The following is a 13854-nucleotide window of genomic DNA, read 5'->3' as shown; positions in this document are numbered from 1 at the left end:
TATGTAAAGTAAAAGTTTGCTACAGATTTGACAGAATAAATGAAATCTTTTAGAAACTTTGGAAGATATTTTCAGATTGTAAACTTTCACTCAGCCAAGCTGAACTGGGGAGAAGTTACTGAGTTAGTACCCGACAATGAATCAGTTACAATATTCTATAAAGGAAAGAGAAATGTCAACAGATTCGGCAAGACATTCAATTCAACTTAGTTTATTTATATCCATTTTTCATTTTTCTTGAGGCACTTTTCCAAAAAAAATAATTTCAGTCCAATAACATGAACAGTCCAAGTTATCAAGAAAATTGCTGTGAAGTTCAGTTTATTACTCAAATTGGTCAAAAAGCAGATTACAACCTGCAGTGTTCACTCCTCCTGGGCATAGTGACAATCGCTTGCTTTCCCTCATACCGAGCATGCATGTGGAGACAGTGGGGAGGAAAACCTCCCCTTTAACAGGAAGAAAACTCCAGCAGAACCAGAACCTGGCTCAGTCTGAATGGAGCAGATGCATAAAAAAGCAAAACATGTGGCCCATCAGGCAGTATGTGGGCTCACCATCAAATAAACATTTTTACAAGATGAAGATTGGTATTATTTCGTCCTTATGCTGAAACACACTTGCACTCTTAAATAATATTGCAGTGGGGTTTTGTACATCATTGTATTGCCAGTTGAAAAAGAGTCATTTTTCACTTGTTTACTTAGAAACTGTGATAATAATACAAACCAATAGAGCAGTATCTTAGGTTATTTTCTCTCAGCTGTATGTGGCGCATGTTTCTTACATGGAGGCTGTAATTCAGACGTCTAAAGTGACAGTTAAATGATACTAGCAAAACAAAATCCTAACAGTATATCTATCTGCATTTTATACACTCAAGCGATATAAAATCATGCTCATTTAATTTGAAACATATAATATTGATGAGAAAGTACTTGTTCCATTGGCAGATAATTTTGCTTATAACATATTTTTTTCCATGTTATACTTGAAATAAAACGTTGATAAAGCTTTCCCACCCCCCTCGTGTCAGTCCTTGGAGAAACATCTAGTTTCACCACTAGCTTATAGAAAGTGGATATGTTAAAAATATTCATGTTATTTTAAGTCATCAGTCTGGTTGCGTCTCTGTGTTGCCCTGTAATAAAATCATAACATGGCCCTCCTCCTTGCCTGGAGTAGGTCATGATAGCTGCTCCTATTGACCCCAAATAATAAGATTCAAACAGATTCCTCCAAAACTTATTCCAACAATAAATCCATAGCATCTGTTGGTATGTTGAACTTAATCACGCATAAAGTTTGGGCTCAACCTGTGTACGTAACAGCTCCTATCTGCGTACGATAAAAGAGCAGATATTTAAAACATGGAGGTGCAACCAGGCTCAGTGACCCACCTGTAAACAGGGCGAACAGACAGGTTAGCTGGTCTCTGCTGTTAACCCGCCTTAGAAAACCTCTGTCTGCTCATCGACAAGCCACACTGGTTCCCAGTCTTCATTCATAAACGCTTCTATACAAACTTTAAAGCACAACCTTTCACTTGGTGTGAGGGGGAAGGTTGTGCTTTGTGGGGGAAGAAAACAAAAATGGTCTCCATGGCAACCTGACACGGCATAGATTCCGCGAGGGACGGACGGGTCGGCGTCTGAGCTGCTGGGAAGCTTTACTAGTCACGTGACAGTGGAGCGCTCTCAAAAAAGAGTGAGTACAATTACAGCACTTTAATTAGTTGAAACGTTTTTTCCGCTCCCTTTTACCTGCATGTATAGAGGATTTACGCAAATTTGTGCAACCATGTTAAGAAAAATTAAACCAAAAATATACGTTTTATACATTTTTCTAACTTTAATGTGTGACATAAGTCAAGAAAGACGAGCTGAAACACGTCACAAGAAAATGTCTGCACCCTCTTACTGTATCACCTGTTGATTTTATGGCAGCACTCTATAAGTTTGGATGTGAGGAAATCAGCATGGCAAGTCTTTAATTGGTAATAATACCCACCAAAAGTCTACTTCCTGTCAGAAACCTGAACTTCGACTGGAACCTGATGCTGTTTATTATCCCCAGAGTTGTTGGGAAAACGAATAAAGCTACATTCAGGGCTATCCTCGAAGAGACTGCCTCATAACGTTGATAACCTAATTAATGTTAATGTTTGTAGCTTTAGCAAAATATTACAAATTTTAAGGAGTATGAGTCTTTGTATGGCACTTTATTTAAAAATGCTCATTGGTCATCCATCATATCTACCATTTTATAACCTTAGCTCTGCTTACATTCGTCAGGGATCTGTATTGATTTTTATGGGGTTAATTATACGCCTTCGCCATTCATCCCTTGCCAGAGTTCACAAAATATCCTCTTGGTGACATTTAGAGGAAATGAGCTCCAAATGACTGTGGCTCCATTTCTTTTCTTTATGTAACATTAATTTAATTATCTCTGTGGTATTTCAAAATGGCTGTTTTTCTTTAACTCACACGCCACAGATTAATTGCAAATCGGAATCACCCGACTCGAAACGGCCCGTATGCATTTCCCATCTTGTTATGCATTCTTACGTACCTAAGTAGTCCAGGTTCAATTACCAGATTGCTTTTGACCGGTGGTGCACACAGATCAACTTACTCAGTCCTGAGGATGACTTTTGTGTGCGTGAGTGGCAGAGGAATGAAAGGCTACTGAATCCGGAGATGGTAATCAAGATAACTGTGGCTCCCCGAGATGACTAATGCATGAACGACAGACAAGCGATCTCTTTTCCTTCTGGGAAATTCTTGCATTCTTCAAATCCTCAAAGTTAGAGCGGAAGAAGAAGATTGGCGATTCTGACCGCCAGGTGTCACCAGAGAGCAGAAACAAATCACTTTTTTTCGGGTCTCCCCTTCAAATCCTGAGCTAAAAGTAACCCACTGAGGTCAAACACAAGAGAAAGAGAGAGAGAGAGAGAGAGAGAGAGAGAGAGAGAGAGAGAGGTTTAAGCAGGAGCAAGGGAGTAAAATAATCCCAGCTGTGTGTATTTGTGAAGACCCAAATAGTGCCAGATTAAACACTTCTAAAGCGGGAGCAGCAGCGTGTAAAAGGTGGAACAGATCGGTCCGTTTAATAAAGGAACATAGCCGCTGACGTCTGTGTTCATCTGGGGATCTGTATTTGAGGCACACGCGTGGGAAAACATACAACACATACACAGTAACTGGCAAGTTGAAGTGGTAGCTTATAAAAACAATCTTACTATGCTTCAAATGTAGGAAAATATTCACGAGTTACCCAATGCATAAAAGAAGTATCAATGTAACTGTATATTTCCACACTGAGGAGGGAAAAAAATCTGAGGAAGAAATCTCTAAGATTGTTATAAGAATGCTCAGTCTGAAAAAGTAAAATAAAATAAACTGCTGTTGTGCTCAACATCCACCGACCTCATTTAATCTGCAATTAAACTTTTAAAGGGCTGCAAAGCCGTTCAACAAAGACAAAGTGTTCGCACAAACACAATAAAGATTCATTTTGCTTGATTAATTAATGTTGCGAGCTTTACTCATACTATTTATTGAAGTTTTAAGCCACTAATTGGGGACATGATGGTCATATTACTTTTAATGATGCATTTAAGCAGTTCTTTTCTAGGCCAGGATGACTCTATACCACACAACATTTATGAGTTTTAATGGGGAAAAAACAAAGTCTGCAACTTTGAATAAATTGTATTTTGTCTAATTCATAAAGGGTTAAAATGTGCAAATATATTAATCATTAATGATTATATGATTAGTTATTAATCTTATGATTAGATATCCCTTAGCAGATTGTACACTGCAAAAAATAAGCATCTCAACCCAAGTTAAAAGTAAAAATGTGATTTTCCCATAAGTGAAAAAAGTCTGGTAATAGTACTAGTACTTTCTATCACTATTATTTATCTAAAACAAGCTTGTATGTTTGGCTGAAAAGTTACTTATAAGTCAGTTTTGTCTTGTTTTTAGTGATCTAAGGTATCAGCACCAGAAACTAGACAAAACATTCTTGGTAAGGTTTTGTGTTTTTGCAGTGTAGAGAAGTAAAACCACTTTATCCAAGCAATCGACAAGCTCCTGACACGATTCTCAAGGATATTTGATAGTTTTTCTTATCAGAACAAAACAAACTGGTGGTTTCCTGGCATCGGGCCAACTTTTCAGTGAAATCCACAGATTCTTTTTTCCCCCCAAAGGCCAGCACCTTCCCAGAAGCTTGATGTTCGCCTGTTTGACCCATTTGAAAGGGGAACAGTTTTGAGGTGCGTTTGGGTGTTGATTGTTCTGTTGGAATACTGAATTGTGTACAGAAGTGTTTTTGAGATTGAAAGCCTTATCTGGAACATTCTTCTTGGGATTGTGGACAAACTTCTCTAAGAATGTCGCAATGAGCAATAAATCATTTAATCACATGATAAATTAAAACAAGCTTAATCATTTTCATTTGCATGACTGTTTCTCTCTCTCTTTCTACCAAAGACTGGATGACAAGTCTCAACTGGCAACTTGTTTGAAGGGCAGTTTTGTTTTCAGACTTCATAATTCAATTCACTTGTTCTTTTGTTGTTTTATTTATGTATTTTGGATACTTTAAATGTGTTTCAGTTCCTGTGTTAGATGAAAGTCTATTGATTTGAGAATACCTACTTGCATTATTATGCCACTACCATTACATTACTTGAAAATGGTCTCAAAACAACAATATTATCGTTTATCGCAATAATTTCTGGGACAATTTATCATCCAGCAAAATTTGTTATTGTGACAGACCTACTCATGTCTGACCCGAAAGCTTTCCTAAATTAATTATTTACCCTATCCAGGTTTTTTTTTGGCCAATTTTGGAGTTAATGCTACTTCCTTGGCTGGCTCCCTCTCAGTCTGTGTTAATGTTAAGATAAGTTCACCATAGAAGATGACATGGATGTCCCAGCAGCTTCCTGTTTATAATAGACTTGGGCCTTAGTGGTTCCTGAGTCGTTCCTGAAAGTCCGAAAACATATTTCCCCTTCATCTGAGAGGAGGATCTTCTGGCTGTTCAAAAAGGACAACGATTCCAAACACAGATCAAAAGTAGGTCTAGACGTCCTGCATCAATCTTCTTGAAAGGCCTCTCCTGGGCCTGACCAAAGAAAAAAAAACACTGCAAAACTGCAAAATGTTACAAGTATTTTTTTTGTGTGTGTCTATTTTCAAGTCCAAATATCTTAGAATGCTTGAAGTAAGATAAAACCAACTTACAAATAAACTTTTAGCAAGATATAGGAGTTTGTTTCAAGTAAATAATTACTTATTACAGATTATAAAAAGTACTTGTTCAAATAGATTATTTCACTTAAAATAAAATTTTTCTCATAAGTGGAATAATCTACCAATGGAAGTAGTATGTCTTTTATCAGTATTAAGAAATTATTGACTTAAAACAAGCTCTGAAAGTTACTTATAACTTAGTTTTGTCTTGTTTCAAATTCACTCTCAGATATTTGCACTTAAAAACAGACAAGACAAACTTGGTATAATTTTGTGTTTTTGAAGTTCTTTGGAAGCTAAGCTGAAAGGTTGACTGTCAGGAAATGAACATATTTAAAGGAACTGTGACTTAATATCCAATCAGCTGATGGCTTACATGTGGGTGTTGTATCTGAAAAATGCTAAGAGACATTTACTCAATAATTAGTGGAGGTATATGTGTATATTTAAGAAAATGTTAACAATAAATCCAACCTTTTACCACAAATCTTGTATTAAAAAAAATCACTAGTTATATGTTGTATAATCAGCAGAGGTTTTATGCTGATGGCAAACTTCTGTTACTGTAAGATCTCAGTCCTCGTCTTCTAACTTTAGATATCCCTTATTAGGATACAGAGTGAGAAGAAAAATCCCCTCTGTTCCTTTTGACAAATCCTCTCCTTCCTTTGTGTTTCGGGGCATGGCCAAAGTCCTAAAATGGTCTTATTGTTTTATGGCCGCATGATTTATAAAATCCTGTGGTCTCTCTATGCTGAACTGTCAGTGACTTCATTTGTGCATTTCCTCCTAAAGAATAGTGGTTTGGACTTTGTCCCTCCCGCATTTTTCCTCGAGACAATTGGCACTCGGCATTGCGTTTCTGGGAACTCGCTTGTGGTCAAAATGAAACTGTGAGTAACACAAAAATAAATGATCGTACTAAAAGAAAAAAGAAAAAAAAAGGATACAACAGCTAAACGAGTGCGTAATGAATGCTGAAGATTTGATGTGACGTGGGTGGACAGCGCAGATAAATAGAAAAACACCCACATCTTTAATCTTTCTCCATTTGACTAAATATCCTTTTTTTTAACACAAGTGAAACTTGATGGATGTCCTGGTGCAATCAATAAAGCATCGAAGTTTATAGGAACATAGGAAATCACCCTGCAGTGGCTTCTTTTCCACATAAAAATACATCTCAATCAACAAAATAAAAACTTTTCCTTAAAGCTGTGAAGCATTTTTTCTCTTTGCTGGATGAATCCAGTCCACTGGTATCAGTTTCACCCACTGTCGATGGCTCTTTGAGTTAAGAGTCCAAAGCAGAGGTTTCAATGCAACACGATAAACTCTGAAGTCATACTCCGTCCTGTCTGACGGTCTAGTACAGCAGCATTCCGCTGAAGATGGTTAAGGGTTCAGAGGAGACGGCCAGCTTGCCCGTTACGAGGTCGATGCAGACCGTGTCCCCAACCTCTAAGGGTAGAATGATGTTGAACACAGCCAGGGCTCCGGGGATGTGTTTGGCCTCCGCCATGGGCTTCTCTAGGCCTTCGGGCTGATATCCTGCTGAATCCGCTCGGGCAACGCCAACGTTCGACTTAGAAAGCACTGCCTCGATCTTCATGTTTTTGTGACCCGTCAAAATGGCGCTGAAAAAGTATCTGCCACTAAGGGGCGCCGTAAATAAACCTGTAGAACGGGACAGTATTAGTTCAGTGTTCATGGTGAATATGGAAGAATGTATGAGTGACAAAGAGATTAATTTGTCTCTTTTTGTGGGTGTACTGTGCTGTAAAAAAATATATATTTGACCAGCAAACATTTCTGCTTTTTTTTTATCACACTTACATGTTTCAGATAGTTAAACAAGTTCTAATATCAAACATAGATAAACAGATTAAATTACTTTTTAAACAAGTAATTTATTCAGGGTCAAAAGCTATCTGTCTTGCTAGCTATTTAATTTGCTATCTATCTATCTATCTATCTATCTATCTATCTATCTATCTATCTATCTATCTACCGAGTTGACAGGAACTGATAGAAGTGCTTGAAGCACTAGCACACACCTGTTTCAGGATTATAGGCTTTATTTTCGTTGACAAATACTTCATTGAACTCTATGGTTCCTGTCTTCCTCATCTGGCGAGTCAGCGCAGCAGAGAAAGAAAGGCGCGACACGTGAGCATCGGACCCTTGAAGACCAGATGACAAAGTAGAAACAGAGGAGAGCTTAGTGAGAATTATAGATCTAAGTGGAATGAGGGCTTTCATCTGTTGTTCAGTAAGTACAGTACATACCCTGTTCTCCTCTGAGCCCTGGAAAGCAAGATGAAAGATATAAAGAGTAAGGTAAATATCCAAATAAGCCATTCACTGGTGTTTCAGCAAACAGAGCCTTGTAAAAATATTCACACCGCTTACATCGTCCACATTTGGCCACATTCTATCCACAAACTTCACTGTATTTTATTGGGACTTTTAGGGGTTTGATCAGCAGTAAGTAGCGTATAAAATTAAAAATGTTCAATATCTGATGTCGCTTTGTTTGCAAGTCCATCTGCAAGTCTTTCAGGGTATGTTTCTACCATCTTGTCTGATTTATTATTATTTTTATAACCTTAAATTTCTCCATCCAATCTTCATGATATTATTATCAGTTAGATTAATACAGAGATTAAAATACACACAAATTGACTTTTTTTCTTAATCAGGATGACTATGGGTTTTATTTATTTGTATCAAAATTAAATCAGCAGTATGTAACTTTTATAAATAAATCTTTTACATATTTGTTAAAATTATCACTATGTCATGACACTTTGCTATGAGACAGATAATCAGAGATAATCCTCTGCGTTCTCCTGCTGGTTCTGTTGTCATCTACAGAAATACACTGTAGACACTGCTTCATCAGAAACAACCAATCAGAGCCAGAAGAAGGGTCTTAACGCTGTCAATCATTCTCATGTATGTGTTACTCACACCCTCCCCCTTTTTTCTCTGCTACACTACAGCTGGTTCATTACAACTTAGTCTGTCATGAATGTCAAGACTAGTTAGCATGGACTCTGATGACATTTAGCAGCGCATTAACATGCATGACTGGCAGCACTAAGATTCTCCTCCTGGCTCTGAGTGGTTGTTTTTGGTCAAGAGTGGTTCACTTCTTCAGACAGCAATAGTTGCTCAGGGAGGAGGTGGAGGATATCGATCTTCTCACAAATGATCTGTCTCCTAACAAACTGTCACGGCATAGTGACAGTTTGAACAAATATGTACAAAACATATTTTTGTAAAAGTTGCATGTAGATTTAAGGGAGCTGATAGGAAATGTGTTACACACTCTTCAGAATATCAATTTAAGCCATCTGTTATCGCTCGTTCACTTCCCATTTCTGAACTACAAATGATAATACACTGAAATCTGGCATTAAATGTGACAAAGTTTAAGAGTTACAAAAAGTCTTGCAGTACAATGTGTATGTTTTACAGATCACTTCTTGTGTTTTTGTACCTGGGGGTCCCACTAGTCCTTGTCTGCCTTCTCTGCCTGGAGGTCCCACCCTTCCTTGGGGTCCAATAGGACCCGGTGGTCCAGATTCGCCTCTCTCTCCTCGAGGTCCCGGGGGACCTGAGGGAAAGGACAATTTAGAGATAGAAATACTGCACACAAACTCCTGTTAAGCATTGCTAGTGGTTCTGAGGAGCTTCAAACGGCAGGAACATTAAGTCAGGAAAGCCAAGACATTTAACCTGGTGAGACTCCAGCTGTGTCTTTCATACTATGTGATTACAAGAAGATGTCCTTCAGACAGACAACAAACTTTTCTAGGCTCTTAAGTGAATTCTTTCAAACATGACAGCCTGGATTCTTTCTTTGGTCTATTTTAATGCCTTTCATTACTTAATGTGCATCCGTCCTGGCCAAAAGTGAAATCCCATGCTCCCTTTCCCCTGAAACTCACCCCTAAAGTCCTGATCCCTGAAAATGGTGAACTGCCTTCCCAAGTCCAGCACAGAGGAGTTGAGCGTATGTATCCTGGAGTGGACACGGTCCAGCTGGACAGTCTGGATGTTGTCAATGAGCTCTCCTTGGGACGTCACAGTGACGTTGAGGCCGTTCACACAGCCCCACAGGCCAGACACGTGTTTGTTCAGGCCCTGTTTGATTTTCTCCAGGCTGTCTGTGAAGGAGTCCAGGCGGCTGCAGACCCCCTCCAGCTTGGAGAGCCTTCGGTCCAGGCCGTCGCTGGACCGCCGGCACTCTCCCACCTCCGTGGCGTAGTTGTTCCTGATTATCTGGATTTCTCTGCCCAGGTTGCCGAACCGGACGTTAGCATCGTCGACGTGGTCCGTCAACTCATTCTTCAAGTTCTCCACCTTGAAGAGAAAACAGAATCATGTTCGTTTGTGTTTTAAAGTGTCACTTCATGTTGTAGGCCTTTACCACGATTTATTCTCCTATGGTATCGCACACACTTCGTCCTCAGCAGGGTTGTGCTATTCTTCTATAGTGCTTCCAAACTTCCAAGATAGCCAGAAAAGATTTTTGAATGGTCCAATGTTTTTACAGTGTGCACAGAAAACACATTTTTAATATCATACAGATAAATAAAGAAGATAAGTATATAGATCCTTCATATGATGGATGTTCTGTTTTATTCAGTGGAAAATATTTCAAATCAGCATGACAGAGTAACTTTGGTCAATGGGGTCATGAGACATTGAAGAAATACTTAGATAAGGAAGTTCTAAATAACAGTTTTGGCATTCAGTTTTATGCATGGTATATAAGGGACTCATGTTTTTATAACAAAAGGATTCATACACTGTACAGTGCATAGGTATACTTTCAGTGGGCCAACATTATTTTAACAAACTTCTTTTATTGGTTTTATTAGTGGTGTAATTTTGACTTTATGAGAAACTGAATTTTGTGCTTTATTAACATCAAGCCATATTCTTCCAAATTAACAGATATAATAGCTTACAATGACAAAGTATGAAATGCATCTATAAGTGAACCTAGATATTTACATACACTGTATAAAAGACAAAGACCAATCAGAGTTGTTGTCAATAATGTCTTAAAATTGAATGCTTGGTGTTGTAGTTCTTACAGTTGTTGAGTACAGTAGTTGATATGATGACACATTCGTCATATGTGATTTTGTTGCTGTATTATGGTGGCTTTGTATCTTTTGTTAACTATTATTATCTGAATTGTTTGCTGTTCTTATGGCTTATCCTCTCATATTGACCTTTCAAGAGAACATTGAAATAAACTAGCTAAGAGCTACAATCTGGTACAGGGCATCAAATGGTGACGTTTCTTGTTTAAGCTGCATGTTTTTCTTTTTTTTTTTTAAATAAGATTAAACCCAAAGAAGTCTTTCACATGAGAGATGGAACATGTCAAGAATCTAGAAAAAAAAGTAAAGCTTTCTTTTCTAGAATTTTTTTTTGTAGAATTGTATTGTAGAAAAGCAATACTATTTTGGGAAAGCAGTGCCAGGTCAGAAGTATGATGGTGACCACATGAACAACATGTGGTATGGAGCATTTTACAGACTTGGAAGTTAAAACAGATTTATTGAGATCCACGGTTTGGGTCTATGTTCACTGTAAAGTCCTTATCCAACAAGGAATAAATTTCATCTACCTAATGATAACTTGACATATTGGTATATTGCTAGAACTAAATGTAACATTTTAAATAGGACTTTAAAGTAGGACTCTCCATCTCCATACCCAAGATGCTAAACCTCCTGCAGAGGTACAGACATTGCTATGATGCAAAGCAAATCAAATAGTTAAACATGTAATATTTTACACTACATGACCAGCAGTAAGGGCAACTACATGGGCCTTCATTTTATTAATAGCTAATAAACATTAAAATGTTGTAATATACTGTGTTAAGTTTAATAGCAGTGCTATCTCATTAGCTTACCACAGAAATGGTGTTTGAATTTGTGCTGGATAGATCTGTCAGCGTGGTACTATGTGTCTTCACAGTCCGTCCCAGATCCTTCAGTGTGTTATTAATGGAGTTAAAAGTAATCATGACATTGTTCAGCTCTCCTTGGACTGACCTCAGATCCCCACCTAATTTCCCGCTATGGAAGGTATGACCGTCCAACCGTTTCTTCAAGTCGTTTATGTTGGTCTTGCACTGTCCCGTACATTCCTCCACATCCTCCCTAAGTCGCCCCACCTCTTCCTGAAGGTTGGAGCAAACCTGAGAACAGGTGGACTCCCCCGAGTCAACTTTTCTCCGCAGATCCGTCAGTTCTGTCTGGCATTTGTTAAGGCCGATCATTGTGGAGTTGGTGAGCAAGCGCAAGTCCTGCTCCACGTTGCGACAAACGAAACAGTCGTCAAGATCTCTGCCCAGTGTGTCGATCTCTGAGACAATGCGGGTGAAGTGTTCACCGTTCTGTCCGGTTACTGCTTTTATCTTGTTGATGTCATTGGTGAGGTCAATCACTCTGTCAATCAGGGAGTCTCCAGTCACAGACAAGTTGTTCAGGGTGTTGTTAAACCTCTTGATGTGTTCCTGATTGGTCACAACTCTCCACTCCAAGGTTTTCACAGTCTCATCTGTCGCTGGGTTTTTTCCGTTGTGCCCACAGGTCTCACTGCACATCTCTGTGGTTGAGGCTAGCTTTCTGTCAAGGAAGACCGTAACGTTCTCCAGATGGCTCAAACGTCGGCTGTGGTCCCTCACTGTATCTCCGAGATCTGCAACTTCCAAGTCTAGTCTTCCGATTTTAGAGCTGTGGTCATCCAGGTGAATAAAGACGCTGTTACGCAGCAGGGTGAAATCTCTTTGCAGGGTTTCTTTCAAGTTGCTCCCGGTGTTGGTGCACTTCTGCTCCGTCTTCCTCATCGTGGTGTTGAACCTTTTTTCCATCTCTCTCAGCCTGCTGTTAAACCGATCCTCAGTGACTCGTCCCTTTGCTCCACCCGTCCCAGCCAGCTCCTTATCCAGTCGCCCTTTGATGATGTCACACTTGTCCGAAGTGGACGTGAGTCGAACGTCTATGCTCGACAGCCTCTTCTCCAGCTCTGTGATGGTGTTGCAGCAGGTCTGGGACTGCTTGTTTTCTCTGCGGTAGATTTCCAAGTCACGCCTGATGTTTTGGTCCATGGAGTTTATGAGCTTCTCCAAGGCTCTGATCCTTTCCCTGTCCTCCGCCTGCTGCCGTCTCAAGTCCTCCACACCAACCTAGAAGAAAACAACATTATTAGGACAATGGACTGTTGGTTTGAGACATCAAGCTTCTCATACAAAGAGTTTGACTAATTACCATTGCCAGAAATTCAGCATCATAAATGAAAGCAGCAGCATGGACAGGTTGCAACATGATGTCACATACACAAGATCCCACCCTCTTAAAAAACTGCTAACCAATGACAACTACCACTGGGCTTAGCTGTTGTCAATATAACGGGCTAAATCTTAAATGTATGTGTAGTATAGAAAAGAAAAATAGACACAGTGATTTGCTGTTAAATATCAAAATTATGACAAATATACAAAAAGGTCCAATGGTATTACACTTTACAGGTTAGTAAAAAGTTTTAACTAAAAAAAATACCAAGGGAGAGGAAAGTAGACCAGTTAAGCTAGCTTGACTTTGACAACCTTAACGTAAATATGTGCTGCAGAATTCAATGCGTTTCAGATTAGTTAAAAAAAAATAAGGCGACCCACACACCGACCCATCTCCATTTTTAGGAGGAGTTCAAATCAGCTAAAGAACCACAGCAGCGTACAGACGATCACTTATCACTTGAAAATATGACACTGTTACGGACTGAGTGTTCTGTTCCTTGTGTGGGAAATGTTTGCCTGTTTTTCAGTGTTGAATCCTGATACACTGGAACTAATCTCTGCTCTGTCTGCTAGTGGTGCCATTGTCAGTCAGTTGCTATGGTAATGGGTCAATGTGTAGTATAGGTGACACAGAGAGCGAGAGAAAAAAGAATATGAGTGGTTTTGAGTTGTTCTTCAATGTTTTTTCTGAGTTATTTTTCCCTTTGCTATGGCGCATTGCACTGGATTAACAATAATACATCTCCAGGTTTCATTTTGTTAACAAAACCGTTCTACCGCAGCACAACTATGGATGGCAAGTAAAATAATCGTCGTTTTGCATTGTGCACAGGCAAGAAATTTCTGGACGTAAACAACAACATGGAACGTGTCTAATTCATGGAGAAAATAATCCACCTGCTAATTAAAAGGTTCTGTTTCCTTTTCCTTTGAAGGATCGTTTGGATCCTTCTCCAGAAAAGAAGGAGCATTTTACATCCCCTGAGAGAACAAGCCCACTCCTCAAATGACAAGGGACGAAAAGGAAAATCAAGGAACAGAAAATGACTTGCAAGCTGACCCTGTCAAAAATATAAAAATATGAAAATACAACGGAGATTTGGACAGAAAAAGTGAAGACGCTAAAAATATTTCAGAAACTTTCACATCATTTTTTTTTCTTGTTTATTTTTTTTTAGTTGGTTGCTGTCTTACTACAGACCACTAGATGTTAGCAGTAGTTTTTTTGCTCTCTTCCTTGAAAAA

The 13854-nt window shown here is 38.9% G+C and overlaps 2 protein-coding genes across 2 annotated transcripts in view; both read right to left on the bottom strand.

Annotated features, from left to right (window-relative positions):
- The window catches only part of ankef1a (ankyrin repeat and EF-hand domain containing 1a), a 15982-nt gene extending 12940 nt beyond the window's left edge, over positions 1–3042 (bottom strand). The window contains exon 1 of the mRNA XM_007567773.2: positions 1401–3042. The gene's annotated coding sequence lies outside the window, so the exon portion shown is untranslated. The remainder of the gene's footprint in view (positions 1–1400) is intronic.
- A 101-nt stretch (positions 3043–3143) lies between these two features.
- emilin1a (elastin microfibril interfacer 1a) overlaps positions 3144–13854 on the bottom strand; it is a 34497-nt gene continuing 23786 nt past the window's right edge. The window contains exons 7-12 of the mRNA XM_007567772.2: positions 11221–12498; positions 9233–9647; positions 8782–8898; positions 7566–7583; positions 7334–7459; positions 3144–6953 (exon numbers count right to left, since the gene is read on the bottom strand). Coding sequence (XP_007567834.1) covers positions 6643–6953; positions 7334–7459; positions 7566–7583; positions 8782–8898; positions 9233–9647; positions 11221–12498 — 2265 coding nt within the window. The 3' untranslated portion in view covers positions 3144–6642. The remainder of the gene's footprint in view (positions 6954–7333; positions 7460–7565; positions 7584–8781; positions 8899–9232; positions 9648–11220; positions 12499–13854) is intronic.

This window comes from Poecilia formosa, unplaced genomic scaffold, assembly GCF_000485575.1.
Source record: "Poecilia formosa unplaced genomic scaffold, Poecilia_formosa-5.1.2 Scaffold213, whole genome shotgun sequence".
NCBI classification, from domain to species: Eukaryota; Metazoa; Chordata; class Actinopteri; order Cyprinodontiformes; family Poeciliidae; genus Poecilia; species Poecilia formosa.
The sequence above is the reverse complement of the archived record's forward strand: the minus strand, read 5'-3'. Positions and strand labels throughout refer to the sequence as shown.